The sequence below is a fragment of the Neofelis nebulosa genome, chromosome 4, assembly GCF_028018385.1.
Source record: "Neofelis nebulosa isolate mNeoNeb1 chromosome 4, mNeoNeb1.pri, whole genome shotgun sequence".
Classification (NCBI taxonomy): Eukaryota; Metazoa; Chordata; class Mammalia; order Carnivora; family Felidae; genus Neofelis; species Neofelis nebulosa.
In genome coordinates, this window is record NC_080785.1 from 165,581,906 (window position 1) to 165,599,855 (window position 17,950).

Genomic DNA, 17,950 nt, shown 5'->3' on the forward strand with positions numbered 1-17,950 from the left:
TCCTCCAACTCGCAACAGCTTCCTTGGAAGGAATGGGACAGAAAGCACGCTATGTTCCCTTTTGCGCGGTCATCAGGAGGTGGCATAAACCTTGACCACCTGGTCAAGTTGGTGTCTGTCAGCCTCCCCACCTTAAATTTATCTTTCCTCCTTCTGTAATTGATCGGAATTTTGTGGGGAGGTATTATGAGATTATAACCCCATCGTCAAACCTCCAGCCACTGACCTTGGTACCTGGTGATGACCCCTGTTTGTCCATCCACCTGCATACTGGTTGCCAGATGGAGATTTTCCAATCCCACTATTCCTTCTGTGTTATTAGGGACTTTGTGTTACAATAGTTATAACCAGTTATTCTGTGGGGTATACTCTGTTATTGTCATTGTTTGTTTTGATACTCAAATTGCCCCTGACGTGGCCAGCGGAATGTCCTTCAGCCTGGTTCCTCTGGCCCTTTGCCAGGCCCCACCTTTTGTGTTTTGTTTCATTTTGTTTTAGCATTTTACTTTCTGGCACAAGAAGTTCCAGGCTCTTTCTTGGCCCTGGAGTCAGACATTTCCCCAAACATCCCTGGTTCCTTTTAGCAGTAGATGGGATTTAGAAGCCAAGATCTGGGCATTCAGTGTGCTAACTGCTGCTGGGCCCTTGGAGAAGACGGAGATAGAAAACACGTATGTATGTATGTATGTATGTATGTATGTGCATGTATGTACACAAAACTACGTGAGTGTGTACTTACAGACCTAGTAGATACATATAACACACGTCTATAGTTCTGTATCCATGTGTATGTATTATAAAACTATGAGTTGTACATAACCTCCAATTCAAATTCTAGCCTTTTCCTACGTTTCTTCTCTGGCAACGAGAAACTTGGCTTCCACTTTTTAAAAATCTATTTACTTATTTGTTCAGTGTATCCAGCCTCCTGACCACACTGTTCCTCTCCTCAGCCTGCCATGTCTGTGTTCCCCTCGGTTCCACACCCTTGGCCTAAGCCTGCCCCCTGCTCCTCCCTGTAGCTGCCACCCTGCCCCCTCCTCACATTCTCAACCACCCTGCTAACTGTCCCCTGCCCGGAAGAGAAAATGTCTCTCTTACATATTTTTATATGTAAATATGAATTCTCCCATCTCTATCACACACACATATCTTTTTTCTATAGTGACATGTATATTTATATGTAGTCGATTCTTGTTATTTGTGGTAGTTATGTTTATACAGGTGCTGTGAATACTGGATTAGCAAATATCGAACCATTGCTCTTAGGAGAAATACAGAGTCAGGTTCCTGGCGGCCTCTGTCACAACATTTTTATGAACTGATTGCTACCTGACCTTGTTTATTTGTGTTTTCTGTTCAGGGGCACCTTAGTTAATACACATTATTGATCCATTTGCATCGAACTCATGGCCAACAGTGCTAGAATTCATGTGTGAATGAAGTTTATCTGACACCTATATTTTCTCTCCCTGGGCTCATCATAGCCTTCTTGCACTCAGGAACACTAGGCAGAGTTTCAGCACTAGACTTGGGGGCCACTTTCAACAGTGAAATCACCCAACAAACATGCAAAAACACCATGCTAAACAGACCCCCAGAAGGACGTGCATTTACATTGTGAGCTCAAGCGAGAAGCCAAGGCAGTACTGTGTTTGACCTCAGCTGAGAATGTGAATGTTGGGCACTTCAGACTTTTCACTGCTCTGTGCATGTCCACAGATGACCACAAAAGTACAGGGAGCATTGATTTGGGGGTTACAGGTAAGTTTTAGTGAGTGCCAAACTTGCAAATACAGAGTCTTCAAAAGAGGAAGATTGACTACACTTACATATTAAAAAAACAGACCTACCAGATGGGTAAGGAAGCCCACCAAAAATGACTTTACCCTTATATGCATTATTATTATTATTATTATTATTATTATTATTATTGCAAGGAGAATGTCTTCATACATTTCTGATCTATTTATACTTACATATATATAGAGATAGAGATAGAGATATATATTTAATGTTCATTCATTTTTGAGAGACAGAGCATGAGTGGGGAAGGGGCAGGGAGAGAGGGAGACGCAGAATCCAAAGCAGGTTCCAGGCTCCGAGTTGTCAGCACAGAGCCCAACATGGGGCTCGAACTCACGAACCGCGAGATTATGACCTGAGCCCAAGTTAGACGCTTAACCAACTGAGCCACCCAGGCGCCCCTATACTTTTATATTTTAAAAAGAAAAGGGGCCCTGGGACACATGTGGGTATCTAGAACCTTAAAAGACTGGAAATTTTCTTCCTCCTGTCCTAATAGGCTGTCCTCCTTTGGCCTGGGAGGTGCCTCCCCCACTGGTCTTTCAGGGACCAACACTGTGGATTTATTGTGTCAGCTTTGATCTGCCTGTATATGGACTTGTGGATGAAAGAAGAATGAACTTTTTTTTAAAGTTTTTATTTATGTATTTTGAGAGAAAGTGTGTATGTGAGAGGGGCAGAGAGAGAGGGAGAAAGAGGATACCAAGCAGACCCCACGCCATCAGCTCAGAGCCCGATGCGGGGCTCGAACTCATGAACCGTGAGCTCATGACCAGAGCTGAAACCGAGTCAGAGGTTTAACTGACTGAGCCTCCCAGGTGCCCCTGAACTTCTCTCTTCTTTAAGTTTCTGTTATTTTGGACCTTATGATAACAGCGAGACTCATCCCCAGAGATGGCATTCATCAAGAATCAGCTGTTAACGGAGACTTGTGGGTGCTTCGATGGTAACAGTTTACCTGTATCGAGGGCTTTCGGGTATCAGATGCTGCACTCTGTTTGCGTTCTCTGTGTACCTTTACCTGTGATGGTGTGAGTCTTCCACAGCCACCCTGTGAGTGGCGGTGGGGGGGGGGGGGAGGATTACAGAGCCCCACCCCCTCCAGACTCAGAAGGTTGAACTCACATAGCTAGTCAGAATTTGAACTCAGAACTGATTTCAGAGTCTGAACTTCTCAACAATGGACAAAATGTTTGAATCTGGCCCCAAATCGGGACGTGGGATGCTGAAATGCTTTATTATCGGAACTTATTGGAAGAGTTTTCAGGTTGCTTCTAGGAAGATGAGTTGGCTTGGGGACCCACTTCCTCAGACGTGCGAAGGCTTTCCTCCCATCCGAGTACTAACCAGGCCTGACCCTGAGGAGCTTCTGAGATCAAGCGTGTTCAGGGTGGTATGGCCATAGACTTGTGAAGGTTTTTCTTTCTGATGCCTCAGCCCTCTGGGGAGAAAAAACTCGAATCTCTAATTGGAACCCACAAGATGAGAAGTTCTTTTTGTTTTTTTTATTTTTTTAAATGTTTATTTATTTTGGGGAGACAGAGAGACAGAGTGGGGGAGGAGCAGAGAGAGAGGGAGACACAGGATCCAAAGCAGGCTCCAGGCTCCGAGCTGTCAGCACAGAGCCTGACGTGGGGCTCAAACCCATGAAGCACAGGATCACGGCCTGGGCTGACATTGAACACTCAACCAACTGAGCCACGCAGGTGCCCCGAGAGGTTTTTTTATAGACTTCCCCATAAGCTTCCCTGGGATCATGCCTTGAAGGTTCACAGGAATTCAGAGATCTATGATTATCCAATATATTCCTTCAAAAGGCATGGCAGGTCCCTGAGGGGGCACCTCTTCAACAGACTGACCCATGGGGAATCTGGGCTTCTTAAAAACAGGAGAAAAAGCCCCTACCCAGAGGGATCTTCCTGTTGGAAGCTGGAGGGAGAGGAAGGATAAGTTATTACCTGGAGAGACTTGAAATCTGTGTGTTCATTCTCTGAGATCCCACAGTTACCATAGGGTGAAAATATTCCTGAATGAATGTATTAGTTTATAAGTTAGAAAAACAATTGAATCCCTCTCCAGTGAACTCTAGAGCAGTGCTGTCCATGAGAAATATCATGTAAGCCACCTATGTAATTAAAAATCTTCAGAGCACCCTGGTGGCTCAGTCGGTTAAGCATCCGACTTCAGCTCAGGTCATGATCTCATGCTTCATGAGTTCGAGCCCCACGTCGGGCTCTAGTGCTGACAAGCTCAGAGCCTGGAGCCTGCTTTGGATTCTGTGTCTCTCTCTCTCTCTCTGCCCCTCTCCCACTCATGCTCTGTGTCTTAAAAATAAACATTAAAAAAAATTTTTTTTAATTTTTTTTCTGGTAGCCACATGTAAAAACGTAATAGGTGAAACTAACTGAAGTAATATATTTTTGTCACCCAGTATGTCTAAAATAGTATCACTTCAACATGTAGTCAATATTTTAAAATATTAATGAGGTATTTTGTAGTCTCTATTTTATACCCAGCTGTCAAATCCAGTCTATGTTTGGACTTATGGCACATCTCAATTTGAATGGCTGCCATCTTGGTCAGCACAGGTGTAAAGGGTCCATCTCCCACCCCCATGTCAGTGCCAGGTGGTCTTTCACCCAACTGCAGAGTGCAATTGGAAGTCTTGCAAAAGATGCGGAATGATACACATGATTTGTTTAGCTGCTGGCCTCGCCCATGAGACTTTGGCAGATGAAGGTGTGGAAGAGTGAGGCCAGTCAACAATGAAGAAAAGGTGTGATGGGCCGAATTATGCCTGCCTCCCCCCATCCCCCGCCCCGTCCTGATTCATCTGTGGAAGCCCTAACCCCCAGGACCTCAGAATGTGACTGTATTTGAGGACAGAGTCTTTACAGAGGTGAGCAAGCTAAAATGAGGTCATTAGGGTGGGCCCCGATCCAGGATGACCAGTGTCCTTGTGAAAAAGGGAAATGTGGACACAGAGACGAGATGAGCCTCAGAACAAGCCAACCCAGCCGGTACCTTGCAGGGTTCTTGGCTGCAGAAGCCCCGGCAGGCTGCTACAGGTGAGCTGGCTGGGGGCATCAGCAGGCGATGATTTGAACATGAAAAGTTTACCAGTGGCTTTTAGGACAACTGAGAATTTGTTGTGCCGTCCGTCTGCTCTTGCATCTAGCTGGGTTCCCACAAACCTATCAGGGACCCTTGGTGTTATGGGAGCTCCCGTGGATGAGACTTGGGGAGAGGACAGGGGTTGGTAGGTGGGAGTTTTTCAAGACCCCATCCCTTACCATCTGCGATGGGCCAACATACATCATTCCTTGGGCTCCTGGCAAGTAGCACTCTCCCCCCACGAACGTTCCTAACAAAAGGCCTCCTCCACATGAGCTACGAAACATTTGAGCATTTTAACAGCAAAACCTGGTCCTGGATGGGAAGATTGCTCCGCTCCTTCTCTGAGACGAGTAGAAAAGGCAGGAGGAACAGCTAACAGCCTTGGCAGCCAGCCAAGAAGGAGTGTGCACGGCTCGCCATGACCCTGGTAGAGAAAGCATGAGTTGAGGCCAGAGCCAGGGCCCCTGGGAGCCGTGCGTGTGTGGCCTCTGCAGCCCCGCCCACAGCCCCGCCTGCCACACAGGGGAGACCACCTCCATTGGCCCAGCCCGGCCCAGCCCAGCCCAGCCAGTCTCACCGTTGGGACAGCCGAGAGGTCAGTAGTAGAAGCTTTCAATTAGCCTATTGTATTTCTGGGCCACAAAGTGTCTCCTAACCTTTGTCGTCGGACCTGTCGAGAAAGGAGAAACCAGTTCCAATGTGGGGATGAAATAAAAGCCCACATGTCCTGGAGGGGGCAGCAGGGTCCCCGTGTTGGGGGCTGGCTCTCCCATCGACTTCCTGGGTGTGTTCCCTCCACCTTCAGTGCGGGGAGTGATGAACTCTCTCCCTCGCCTTGGGCTGCAGTGAGGACTCTGTGGGCTGGCAGGTGCACAGCACGCTGAGCTCTGTGCCTAATGTGGACGGCGAACCCAGCAAAGGGGGTGCACCGCCCCCTCATCTTCCAGGTGAGGAAACCGTCTCAGGGCCAGTAGCTCTGAGGTGGCCCAGCATGTGCCCGGCAGGGGCAAGGCATGAATTCGGGAGTGGTCTGATGCACGGCCCAGGCTGCTCGTAGGCTCTGGGTCACTGTGGGGTTCAGGCTTCCCCAGCCGTGTCCTGAGCAGCCCCATGAGGGCTGCATTTTCAACTCGTAGTTGAAAGGACCAAGGCTTGGAGGGACAAGTGCCCCCTCGAGGGACAGGATTTGAACCCAAGTCGTTGGAGGCTGTGTGTTTGCCGTCACTCTAACTCTTTGCTGCCCATGCCATCAGACTACAGCTGAGTGCTGAGAGCAAGCCCCAGAAAGGACATTGGTAGGAGGCCAGACCTCCGCCCGTCCTGGAGAGGGCAGGGTGCAGGGGGCGGACAGACCAAAATCAGCCAATACATGGGGTAACTGCAGATGATGACGTGTTACAGGGAGAAGATGGCGTCAGTGCAGGAGGCGTGCCCTATGAAGGGCGTCAGTGAGTCACGTCAGCTAGGATGGCCAGAGGAGGCCTCTCTGAGGAAGTGTGCGGTAAGGTGAGACCTGTAGGTGAGACCTGGACAATGAGAGGGAGCCAAAGAATTGAGGGGGAAGGGCATTCTAGGCAGTGGGCACAGCAGGTGCAAAGGCCCTGAGGCAAAATTTGCCTGGGGAGTTGTGGGAACAGCAGGGAGGCCTGCGCAGTTGGGGTAGGGTAAGTGAAAAGGGAGAGGTCAATAGGAGAAGGGTCATGCAGAGTCATAATGAGCTTGGCTTTTATTCCTAGAGTGAGAGACATGCTGCCCTGGGTAGAAGGGACCTTGTGTGTGGGGGGGGGGGGGGGGGGGGAGGGGGAGGATCTGGGACACCAGTGAGCTGGAGGTGGACCCTCTGACCCCCAGAAAAGGGCACATCTCCTTAGAGCCCATGTAGTCCTGGACACTAGCCAGGGACCAGCCTCCAAGTGCCAAAGACCACCTGCTGTCCAGACTGCTCACCCAGCTCCCCACTGGGGACAGAAAAGTCCTTCTCCAGGATGGCCCACTTCTGGATCCTCTGTGCATTGGAGATGGCTTCCTCATTCACGGCATCTATGCCCTCCTGGATGGCCTTGTAGACCAGGGGGTCCCGCAGCTCCAAAATCTCAGAGACGGTGGACACGTGGCTTCCCAGTTTCCGGCAGAAGTTGATGGCCTCCGAGCTTAGCTCGTCCAGTGGCTCTCCAGTTATCCCGTCCATCTTACACTGCCCCAGGAGACCCTCGTCACCACACCCCGTGACCGCACACGCTTCCTGGCCACCCCTGCGGACCAGGAAGCGGATCTTGGACCCACAGGGGCGCACCCTCCGGACCCTGGGGCAGAGCCCCCCCAGGACAGCAAACCCACGTTACCTTCAGTGTCAGCAGGATGCTCAGAAAGTTTGCCTTCTCTCCCACTAACATGGCATGACTGATTATGGGAATCTTCTCTTTAACCATGTTCTCAATGGGAATAGGGGCCACGTTCTCACCGCCGGCTGTGATGAGGATTTCTGGAACAAAGCATGGCTCGGTGAGGTTTCAACAGAGACAGTACAAACGCCCCGCCCCCTCGAGGATCAGAGGGGATCAGAGGGGACGGATGCTGGCACAGATGACCACCCTCTTAGAAAACCCCAGAAGCAGAGGACCACCTCTGCCCAGGGCCGGGACTCCCACCCTGCCCTTCTCTAGCCCACAGACCCAGCGTCACTCTGCTCCTGTTCCCTCGCCTCCTTGAAATTCCCAGCAAATGTCCGAGTCCTGTGCACAGGACACTTGGACAGCGCTGTATTAATCCATTGCCAGTTTCTTGGTCCTCTGTACCCTGATCCAAGCCCTCCAATGTGTCTTGCTTGGAAGACAGCGACATGCTTCTGGCTGTGCCCCCAAAAAACCCAAGTCCTTAGGTGGCACCCCTAACTTGGGCAGACCTTAAGGGAACTGCGTCCCTTTTCCTCCCGGCCACTCACGTTCTCCAGGAGCTCCTCCTCCCGCCCCGGCTACGCCCCCTACTTGCTCTGTCGTCCAAGGATGCCGGCTGCCTCCTGTCCCACCCACCCAAGACCTGTCTTATCTTTCAGCTGTCCGTACCGAGGTTGTTACGGCAGTAGTAATAATATGATTGTGTGACGGACACCTGTGCTGGTGTTTGCCCGTGACTCATCTTCCGGGTAACCAGCCCTGCTGTTTCCGTAGGGGACTCTTCTCCATCGTGCACGCTTGTGGTTTGGGCCAGGACCGCTAGGATGAGCACGTGACCCGGTCTGACCAGTCAGCGTATTCCATTCTCTACAGCGATTCACTTCGAAATGGGATCCAGTGAGAGTCAGACCTAAGACTTTTGCTGTCCCTGAGGGTTAGGGTGAGCCTTGACTGTTGGCGGCCATCTTATCACCAAATGGGAAAAGCCTCTTCCAGAAGGACCCCAACACCAAGGACAGCTCAGTAAGGGAAGGATAATGCCAATTCCTTGTGATGTTGTTTTGGCACCTGGATCCAGCCAGGCCTGAAGTGAGACCTTTTTGGACTTTTCCATTTTTGTGCCAATAGTTTCTCTTTGTCACTCAAACGTATATAAGAAAGGTTTTCTGTTGCTTATCATGGAAATGATGCTAACATAGCCCGCTTAGTGAATAGTTAACTGCCTGTGTCAGGCTCACTGTCAAATGCTCTGTCAACATCAGAGGTTGGCAAACTATAGACTGTGAGTCCAGTCCAGCCTTCCATGTTTTTGTCTGACCACGAGCTAAAAATGGTTTTTATTTATTTTTATTTTGTTTTATTTATTTTTATTTTGTTTTATTTATTTTGTTTTATTTATTTAATTTTATTTTTTATTTTATTTTATTTTTTAAATTAAATTAAATTAAATTTTTATTTTATTTTTTATATTTTATTTTATTTATTTTATTTTATTATATTTTATTTTATATTTTATATATTTTATTTTATTTTATTTTATTTTATTTTATTTTATTTTATTTTATTTTATTTATTTTTTGAGAGGGAGCATGCAGAAGCACACACAAATGGGGGAGAAGCACGGGGGAGGGTGGGTGGGAATTTTAAGCAGGCTCCATGGAGCCTGATGCAGGGCTCAATCCCATGACCCTGGGGATCATGACCTGAAACCAAGAGTCAGATACTCGACCGACTGAGCCACCCAGGTGCCCCTGGTTTTTTATACTTTTAACCGGTTGGAAGGAAACTCAAAGCATAGTATTTGTGACGCGTGAGGATTATATGACATGGCCACATCTGTTTGTCTACATGTTGCCCATGGCTGCCTTTCTTACCCCAGTGGCCGAGTTTAGCAGCTCTGACACAGCTCTCTGTCCGTCAGATCCAAAGAATATTTGCTGTCAGGCCCTTATCAGGAAGAGCTGGCTTATCCCTGCTCTACAGCAGTTTCCGTTCATCCTCACTGAATTGTTACAATTATGTCGATCTCAGAGCTAGCATGGGTGTCTCCCCCAGGACCCTTCTTTCCGGGGCCTAATGCTGGGCACCAGGGAAGAGCTGAAATCTGCAGAGGGGTTGTCACTGTACCTCTGTGGGGGCCCTCCCCCGGGTAAGGTGGGGGGCTGGGAGCCTTTGCTGGTGAGGGTTCGGGGTCGGCCTGCCTACAGGAAGCCCCTGTGGGGCCAGCCCCAGTACCTTTGATGCGGCCGGTGATGTAGAGGAAGCCCTGGTTGTCTGTGTAGCCCAGGTCCCCGGTGTGTAACCAGCCTTCGTCGTCAATGATCTCCACGGTCCTATCTTCCATATCCAGATAGCCCATGAAGACGTGCCGGCCCCAGATGCAGATCTCCCCTATGCTGTCCTTGTTCTTCTGGTACAGCATGTTCTTACATCCATCCATGACTTTGCCACAGCTGCTGGGGGACGGGAGGGGGGGAAATCAGGGCACAGAGTGACCCTGGGTCACCCACCCAGGTCAGCCCGGGTCTGCAGCCCAGGCTCCAAACGCCGCTCAGCTGACCCACGCGGGATCTGCTGTCTCACCCCCTCCGGGACCTGGTGGGCGTAGAGAGTTCCGAGGAGAAGAAATACAAGTGGATTTTAAATATATGCAAAGATTTTTTTTTCAACCTCACTCATAACAAAAGGAATGTAAATGAAAAGTTGTGTTGAGATACCTTTTTTTTTTTTTTTTTTTAGCGCAATATATGGTACGCGTACAAAGCGCTTGCTTCAGCGTCGTTTGTGGTGGTGAAAGATGGAGAAAAAGCCATACGAATCCCAGCAACAAAAGGCCCCGTTGAGTACATGAGGGTACGTGCCCCCAGCGGGATACCACGCGACTGCTGAAGACGGGGCAGCTGTGTGCTCGGATAGGGGAACGTTCTCTACCGGGTAAGAATCTCTCACCTGCCAGATCCACTGGGTTGCTGAGCGTGGGTGGTGAGTCAAGACTGGGTGTTTGTATGACAAACCCAGATAGTGAAGGACACCGGGTTGTCTGACTTTATTGGTTCCCAAGCTCCAGAGAGCAAGTAACAGTTGAGAGAAGACGAGTTTTGGGTTCATTGTCACGTAGAAAATACTTTGGTTTGGGATAGAAGTAGATACATCCCGTCACTGCTTATGCAGAGGTTAACTCAAAGGAAATGCTGTGGTGGTTTTGCCCTCGGGAGGGCGTTAGGGGCTGAATCGTGCCCGTCACTCCCCCTACAGGTTGCGGCACAAGCCCCCAGCATCTCACAACGTGACCGTGTTTGGAAGTAGGGTCACTGCCAGTGTAATTAGTTACATTAAGACGAGGTCCTACTGGAGTAGGGTGGCCCCCAATCCAGCCGGCCTGGTGTCTTTCTAGAAAGGGGAGGTTTCTCCTTCAGACACGCATGTGGGGGGAACCATGTGAAGATTAAGGCGGGGATCCGGGTGATGCGTCTGTAAGCCCTGGAACGCCAGAGGTGGCCAGCAAGCCCCAAGCCCCACCCCAGACGCCAGGGGAGGGCCTGGGGCAGATTCTCCGTCACCCTCAGAATGAGCCAGCCTGCCCACACCTTGACCTTGGACGTCTGTTCTCTGGAGTTGTAAGAAAACGTTTCCCTTGCTTGAGTCTGTGGGACTTAGTTATGGTGGCCGTGGCAGACTCACATCGCAGACTGGAGATTTGGGGTGGGCGGGAGGGAGCTTTTCACCGCGTCATTTTATGCCTTCTGAGTTTGGGGACGAGGGCCTGTATTCCTCATTTATTTAAAGATGGAGGCCGGGACTTGCACCTTTCCTCTGGTCCCTTGTCTTTAGGGAAGGACTGCCCTTTGGTTTTGGAGAAACTGCACTGGGCATGTGGGCTACACCACAAATAGGCCTCAGATGGGACTTCGGAGTGGGGAGGGGGACGCTGAGGTGCAGAGCTCCCCCACGGCGTAAAAGCAAAGGGCAGGAGGTGGTTTCGCCATGTTAGGAAGATTGAGCTTACTTTCTGCCAAGTTCAGAGGCGGTTGGAACCTGGCCAAGCGTGAAAGGCAAGCTGGACTTGTGATATGAGGGCAGCAAGGGGTCAGAGAGAGATGGTGGGAGCTCCTGTGACTGTCAGACCCAGAGAGAACTCGTCTTTGGTGTTCCTCCTGTTTCAGTGTCCCTGGGTCTCTACTCCTGCAGCCTGGGACCAGCTGAGCTTGGGAGGAAGCCATGGGGGCCCATGGACGTGTTTGAGGGGGAGCATGGCAGGGATGAAGGGTCCTAAGGTCTCAGGAGGTGAACCTGAGGTGGGCGAGTGAGCCTGGGAGGGCTGTCTGCAGGCAGAAATCACAAATTACAGTGGGGGAGACCCCGGAACATTCTAAGAGTCCTTGTCTGTGGGCTGTCTGGCACACGGGGGCTTCCTTGGTCATGAGGATGTAGGGCTTGGAGGCTGGAGAGCAGGGGCCATTCTGGACACTCGGGCCAGGGTTCCTCTTAGCTCAGTGGCTTGCCTACCCTCCCACCTTTAACCCCTGACCCCCATGTTGCTGGAGGGCTGGGGGTCTGCCCAGGAGGCCAGTACCTTTGAATCCTGTAGCTCTCCCGGCTGGATGCGGTGTGGGGTCCTGAGCTTTCACTCATACCGTACATCTCGCCTATGGGTATGTCCAGGCTTAGGAAGAACTCAGCGGTCTGTTGGTTGAGGGGTGCGGCTCCGCTGATAAAAGAGTGGCAGCGATCAAGGCCAAGGGCGCTCTTGACTTTGCTGAACACGAGGGCCTTCGACACGCGGTAGCTTATGGGAGTATCATGCGTCCTGTGACTAAGAATGCCAAGGACAAAAATAAAAATAAAAAAAGAATGCCAAGAACGGGTCAACAGTCATGGACAACCAAATGGGAGTGGGTGGGGAGCCAGCGGGAGAAGGCTGAGCCCCTTCACCCCCTGCCCTCTCCCGGCCTGGCCCCACTGGACCCTGCACCTACCCCAACATCCCTTTTGTATTGATCTTGAAGCCAATAACTCTTCCCCATGAAAACACCTTCTTCCTCAGGCTTGAGAATTTGGCGCCAGTTTCCTTTATCCTCTCCTGCATCTTCTCCCAGATTCGGGGCACCCCCAGGAAGGCAGTAGGCTTTACCTCCTGCAGAGTATTGATCAAGGTGCCCTGCAAGAGACCGAGCTGATCTGGCCGCGCCTGCACCTCGCATGGAACCCACATGTCCATCTCTCCCCAGCCGTCCAGCTCAGCCCAGGAGTACCTTCTCTTTGCTGATTGGCCCAGGGTGAGTTCCCCACCCAAGGGAGCCAACCCATTGGCTGGCCGGTAGCCAATCAGATTTCGCACGCTCTCTAGGGATTTGGTGGAGCCCACAGACTGGTAAAAACAAACCAACCAACCCACACCTGACCCAAGCTTGGAGTAGAATTTTGCACAACCGTTAATAAGGATGTAAGATTCTTTCCCGGTTAGATTTACGGGTTCGGTGCAATCCCTGTCAAAATCCAGGCAGGTTTTTCCACACAGATAGATAAGCCCACCTTAAAAATTTACATGGAAATGCAGAGGACCTAGAACGACCAAAGCAGTTTTGGAAGAGAAAAGCAGAATTGGAAGAAATACTATTTGATTTTGCAATGTATTCTAAAACAGGGCGATTGCCCTGGTTTGCTCAGAACTGAAGGAGTTCATGGAACGTGGGACTTTCAGTCATAAAACTGGGGATGTCCCAGGCAAACCAGGGCAAGGTGGTCGTCCTGCCAGAAAGCCAGAAAACTCCGGTCAGTGCGGTTCTGGCATAAGGACGGACGTACAGTTCGACGGGGCAGAGTACATTTATGAGCAGTCGAGTGGAAGAAAGGCTATTCATATCCTGGAAAATAAAAGAGCCCAGCTTAGTGTCTTCTCATCAAACGCAAAAGTGAACTCAAAACGGAGCACAGACCTGAGTGTAAGAGCTAAGATGCAGAGGCTTTGTGGGACACACGACAGAAACCTCTGTGGCCCCGGGGCAGACAGGGGTCTCTTGCATAGGGCACTACAGTCATGAAAGAAGAGAGAAACGGCCTCATCGGAGTTAAAAATGAGAAGACACGATACTGGCAGGAGGTACTTGTAAACCAGCATTTGGTTAGAACCCAACCATAAGAAGATACACAACCAAATTTTAAATTTCTTTTTAAGTTGTGTTTACTTATTTTGAGAGATAAAGCGAGCATGAGCAGGGGAGGGGCAGAGAGGGAGAGAGAGAATCCCAAGCAGGCTCAGTTATGTCACTGCGGAGCCTCACATGGGGCTCGAACCCACGAACCGTGAGATCGTGACCAGGCGCCCCAACCAAATTTTTAAATGAGCAAAAGAGGGGCGCCTGGGTGGCTCAGTCGGCGAAGCGTCCGACTCTTGGTTTTGGCTCAGATCACGATCTCACGGTTTGTGAGTTCAAGCCCCGTGTCGGGCTCTGCACTGACATTGTGGAGCCTGCTTGGAATTCTCTCTCTCTCTCTCTCTCTCTCTCTCTCTGTCTGTCTGCCCTCTCAAAAATGAATAAATAAAAAAAAATTTAATGAGCAAAAGATTTGCACAGACTTTTTCTCCCAAAGAAGGTATACAGCTGGTACCAAGCACATGAGGCAGCACTCCCCCCCCCCCCACACACACACCGTTAGTCATCAGGGAAATGCACACACCGCCTTCCTGCCACTGAGACAGCAGCAGTAGGGACAGCAGTACCGTGGCCGCTCTGGGAGGAGTATGAAATGAGGCGGCCAGCTTGGAAACAGTGTGACAGTTTCGTAATATGTTAAGATACTTTATCACCTGTTGGGTTGGTGGTTTGGAAACTGTTGACAGTATTAGGAGTTGATAAGGATGCGGAGGGAAGGGAACGTCTCGGATCTTGAAGCTGCGTGTGGGTACAATGAAGCAATCAGCCAGAAAAGAAAGTGTTTGTCATCGAGTGGCTACAACATCTCAGACACGAGCACGGGGGATGTGGGAGAGGGGCCAAGGAGATACTGAAGCGGAAAACAAAATGATGAGAGGAGTCTGCCATGAGAACAACAGGAGAACAAATCTTCTAGAAGGAGTCACAAAGGCCGTAGGACTTAGCCTGCTCGATGCCTCTGGGTAGAGTCATGGTCCCCTGAATATGTCACACCCTAACCCTAGAACCTGTGAATATGTTCTCTTTCACAGCAAAAGGGACTTTGTAGATGTGGTAAAGGGCCTTGAGATAGATTTGGTTTTTTGGAGCTTTTGGTGCTGGGAATACTGACTTAAACACACACACACAGACACATACATTTTGCTTTAAAAACATTTTTTTTTAAATGTTTGTTTATTTTTGAGAGAGAGAGAGAGAGAGACAAAGCGTGAGCAGGGGAGGGGCAGAGAGAGAAGGAGATGCAGAATCCGAAGCAGGCTCCAGGCTCTGAGCCATCAGCACAGAGCCCGACGCGGGACTTGAACTCATGAACGGTGAGATCATGACCTGAGCCAAAGTCAGACATTCAGCCGACTGAGCCACCCTGGCCGCCCCCAATATGTTCTGCTTTTAATACCAGTCACATTGTTAGTTTGGGGTGGTTCAGCGTACCACCTACACAACCATATGGGGATGCCCTGACGTGGGTAAAGACATAAACTAAAAGAATGTAGTCAACTATTAGTGTTGCAGCGTAAGATAGAGAAGGAACCCCTGGACCGAGGACTCAACAAAACCACCCCCTAACCCCGGGCTGCCCTCAGCCTTACCTTGAGAGCGTCTGGCTGAGCAAAGTAGGTGGAGGCCCCGATCTTCATGGTGACCCAGATGTCCATCATCTGAGCCGCAATGTGGCTGAGGGGGAGGTAGCTGACCACCACCTCCTGCTTTTGTGCAGCAGTAGACAGGCCACAGTTCTTTGCTGCTGCTCCTGCCGTCCACGTGATCTAGAACACAAGTCGGGCTCAGCACCCAGGGTGCCCCGCCCTTGCCAGGGGGCCGTTTCGGTGCAATTATTTAACGCACGCTGACAAAGCACCGACTGGGTGCTCCGCAGTGCTGTCCTACTTTGTAAACAGCAAGTCATAGCATGCTGGGGTCGGTAGCTATGATTCTGTACGTTTGACAGGTGGGAAATAGAAACACGGAGCAGTTAAGTAACCTGCCCGAGGCTAAGGGGAGCTGTGAAAATAGTGGGCAGCTTTGGGGCTTGAAGAGCCCCTTGGATCCAGCAACGGGCCCTAGAATCAGAACGTCTTCATGGAGAGTCAGAAATCCAAAGGACTCAGTGAGTGTCCCAGGATCAAATCCTGACTCCACTACTTGCCCACTAGGAGGCCCTGGGCTCTTTGCTCATCTGTAAAATGGGCACAGGGGCTTCTCCTGTCCAGCAAACCGAACAGCCTCCCATAATCCCATCACACAAACACGCAGCAGTTAGCACATCCGTGGTTTTCTTTCCCCACCGCATGCCTCGATGTGAAGTCTTGGCAGATCTATAATTTCGCAGTCTGCATTTCTCACTGGTATCGTAAATCCCCGGCAAGGAATTACCTCATTAATTTCAGCCACACGGGCCTCCACGCTGTTCCTCCGACACACGAGGCAGGGTCGTGCCTCAGGACCTTTGCACATGCTGTTCCATCTGCTCGGAATGCTCTTCCTCCAGCTTTCCCCCCACCTGAGTCTTTCTTGAATATTACGTTTCTGCTTAAATGTCGCCAACTCAGAGAGGCCGTCCCATGCCCCCCAAACCGACGTTCCCGTTGTCTGCCTGATCCCCTGGATGTCATCACCACAGCCTGCATGATTTTATCTGCTCATTCCCTGTCTTCCCGAGGGCCCTCATTGGTTCAGTGCAGACTTGATGCGTGTTTGTTGAGGGAGGGAGGAGAGAGATGAGACGTTTAAGTGTGGTGAAGTTTGCTACGCACTGGCCCATCGCGAGCCCTCAGGATCAGGCCCACTTCTTCCCCTGGGCCTCAGGATGGAGGGAGTTTCCTTCTTTTCCACCAGCCCGTTGCTTACAGCCTGTGCTCTGAGGCACCCAGCAACCATTCGTCCAGGGAGGGGGCTTGGCATGTGTAGACGATGAGGTCGGCCCCTGGTGTCGACCCTCCTGGGTTCAGATGCTGGCCCAGGGACGTTGAGCACGTCATTTTCCCTGTCTGAGCCTCGGTTTCTTATCTGTGAAAGGGGTTCACGACAGTTTCCCTGGCGGTAATGGGTTTAGTGAGGGGTTCACACATGCTTATGTTGGCGTGGCACAGAGCGCCCTGTAAGTAGGAGAAACCTGGACCTGTCGTGTCTACTGAGAACACCGGGCTAGCTTTGACTTTGTGCTTTAAAGACGATGATGTGGGCACCTGGGTGGCTCAGTCGGTTGGGCGTCCGACTTGGGCTCAGGTCATGATCTCACGGTCCGTGAGTTCAAGCCCCGCATCGTGGTCTGTGCTGACGGCTCAGAGCCTGGAGCCTGCTTTCAGAATCCGTGTCTCCTCCTCTCTCTCTGCCCCTTCCCTGCTCATGCTCTGTCTCCCTCTATCTCCCCAAAATAAGTAAACATTAAAAGAGATGGTGATGTGATTTAACAGCGAAATGTTAGCACGGCTGGGTATGGCTTGCTGCGTGTCTGTGTTTATGCTGTGGGTTTCCCTGCCACGCGTCTGTTCGGAGCTGCGGTGTTTTCCTTTCCCCTCACGGGGGGGGGGGGACATTGGACATTGAACATTGAACTTGAGACACTGAACCTCTGCGTCTGTCCCCGAGGTTGCTTCCTCTGGGGGAGCCAGCCGCCGCACGACGTTCCGTGACCTCGGGGCCACTGCGTGGCGGGGTACCCCAGGCCACGTGAGACAGGTGAGTGCGCCCTTCTTGGGCCAGGAGGCACCAGCTGACGCTTCCTGGGGCCAAAGAATCTCCCAGCTGAGCCCCGCCTGAACTCCAGACCCGGAAGGAATCCACTGCTGGGGTTTTAAGTCAGCCCGAGTCACCCGACACAGTATCTGAAGTAATTTACTCCGTGAGGCATCTCTAAGAGGAAGAAGCCCTTCTGGTCTCCCTGTTACAGATGGGGAAACTGAGGCCCCGAGAAGATGAGGAACTTGTCCCAGGTCACACGGCCAGCAAGTGGGAGTGCCGGGACTCAGACCCAGGTGGGCTCACGGGGGGACCTGTGCCGATCACCCTTATGGGAGGGGAACGTTTCCCCGGACACGACGGACGAGACGAGAGGGAGAGACGCTGGCCAGGGTAGGGTGAGGGTCTACCTAGGTTCCTTGCATCCATTTATTCACGGATTCCATAGAGGCCCTGGGGTGGTTTATTTTTGTGGGTGTTTTCAACATGGAAGCCCGGGAGGGCTTCGTGGAGGCAATAACGTGTGAGCAGGGACCTGAAGCAGGTGAAGCTACCAGCCGTGGGGCTCTCGGGCAGCGAGAGCGAACAGAGGGCATGGCCTGGTGCGTCTGCTGACCGTCCGTCTAGGCTGGGAGGCAACTTCGCGTAAACACTAGCGATCGTGCTGATGGAGACCCACCATCGCCGGTCGGGGGCGCGTCCTGCGGATGCTTTTCTGCTTCTAAAATGCACACGCGTGTGCCTTGCTTGCTGACGTTGTTTAGTTTTTAACACAGGGCACGGTTTGCCCCGTCTGCCGCT

The 17,950-nt window shown here is 51.1% G+C and overlaps 1 protein-coding gene and 2 long non-coding RNA genes across 7 annotated transcripts in view; 1 reads left to right on the forward strand and 2 right to left on the reverse strand.

Annotated features, from left to right (window-relative positions):
- Window positions 1-3,016: 3,016 nt before the first annotated feature.
- Window positions 3,017-5,518, reverse strand: LOC131510766 (uncharacterized). The gene is made up of 3 exons (XR_009261175.1): window positions 5,501-5,518; window positions 5,100-5,347; window positions 3,017-3,247 (listed from the first exon to the last, which is right to left on the reverse strand). It is a non-coding gene; the product is annotated as an uncharacterized LOC131510766 (long non-coding RNA).
- Window positions 5,509-17,950, reverse strand: part of LOC131510765 (long-chain-fatty-acid--CoA ligase ACSBG2-like) — a 33,059-nt gene continuing 20,617 nt past the window's right edge. The window contains exons 8-14 of one of the 5 annotated variants that reach the window (XM_058728288.1): window positions 15,061-15,237; window positions 12,293-12,474; window positions 11,890-12,129; window positions 9,552-9,769; window positions 7,266-7,405; window positions 6,871-7,117; window positions 5,509-5,593 (exon numbers count right to left, since the gene is read on the reverse strand). In XM_058728288.1, the coding sequence (XP_058584271.1) occupies window positions 5,520-5,593; window positions 6,871-7,117; window positions 7,266-7,405; window positions 9,552-9,769; window positions 11,890-12,129; window positions 12,293-12,474; window positions 15,061-15,237 (1,278 nt within the window). In that variant the 3' untranslated portion in view covers window positions 5,509-5,519. Of the gene's footprint in view, window positions 5,594-6,870; window positions 7,176-7,265; window positions 7,406-9,551; window positions 9,773-11,889; window positions 12,130-12,292; window positions 12,475-15,060; window positions 15,238-17,950 lie in introns of those variants that run through there. The other 4 variants (XM_058728287.1, XM_058728289.1, XM_058728290.1 and 1 more) reach the window with 4 other exon arrangements.
- Window positions 10,009-17,950, forward strand: part of LOC131510767 (uncharacterized) — a 35,702-nt gene continuing 27,760 nt past the window's right edge. The window contains exon 1 of the long non-coding RNA XR_009261176.1: window positions 10,009-10,250. This is a non-coding gene — a long non-coding RNA (uncharacterized LOC131510767). The remainder of the gene's footprint in view (window positions 10,251-17,950) is intronic.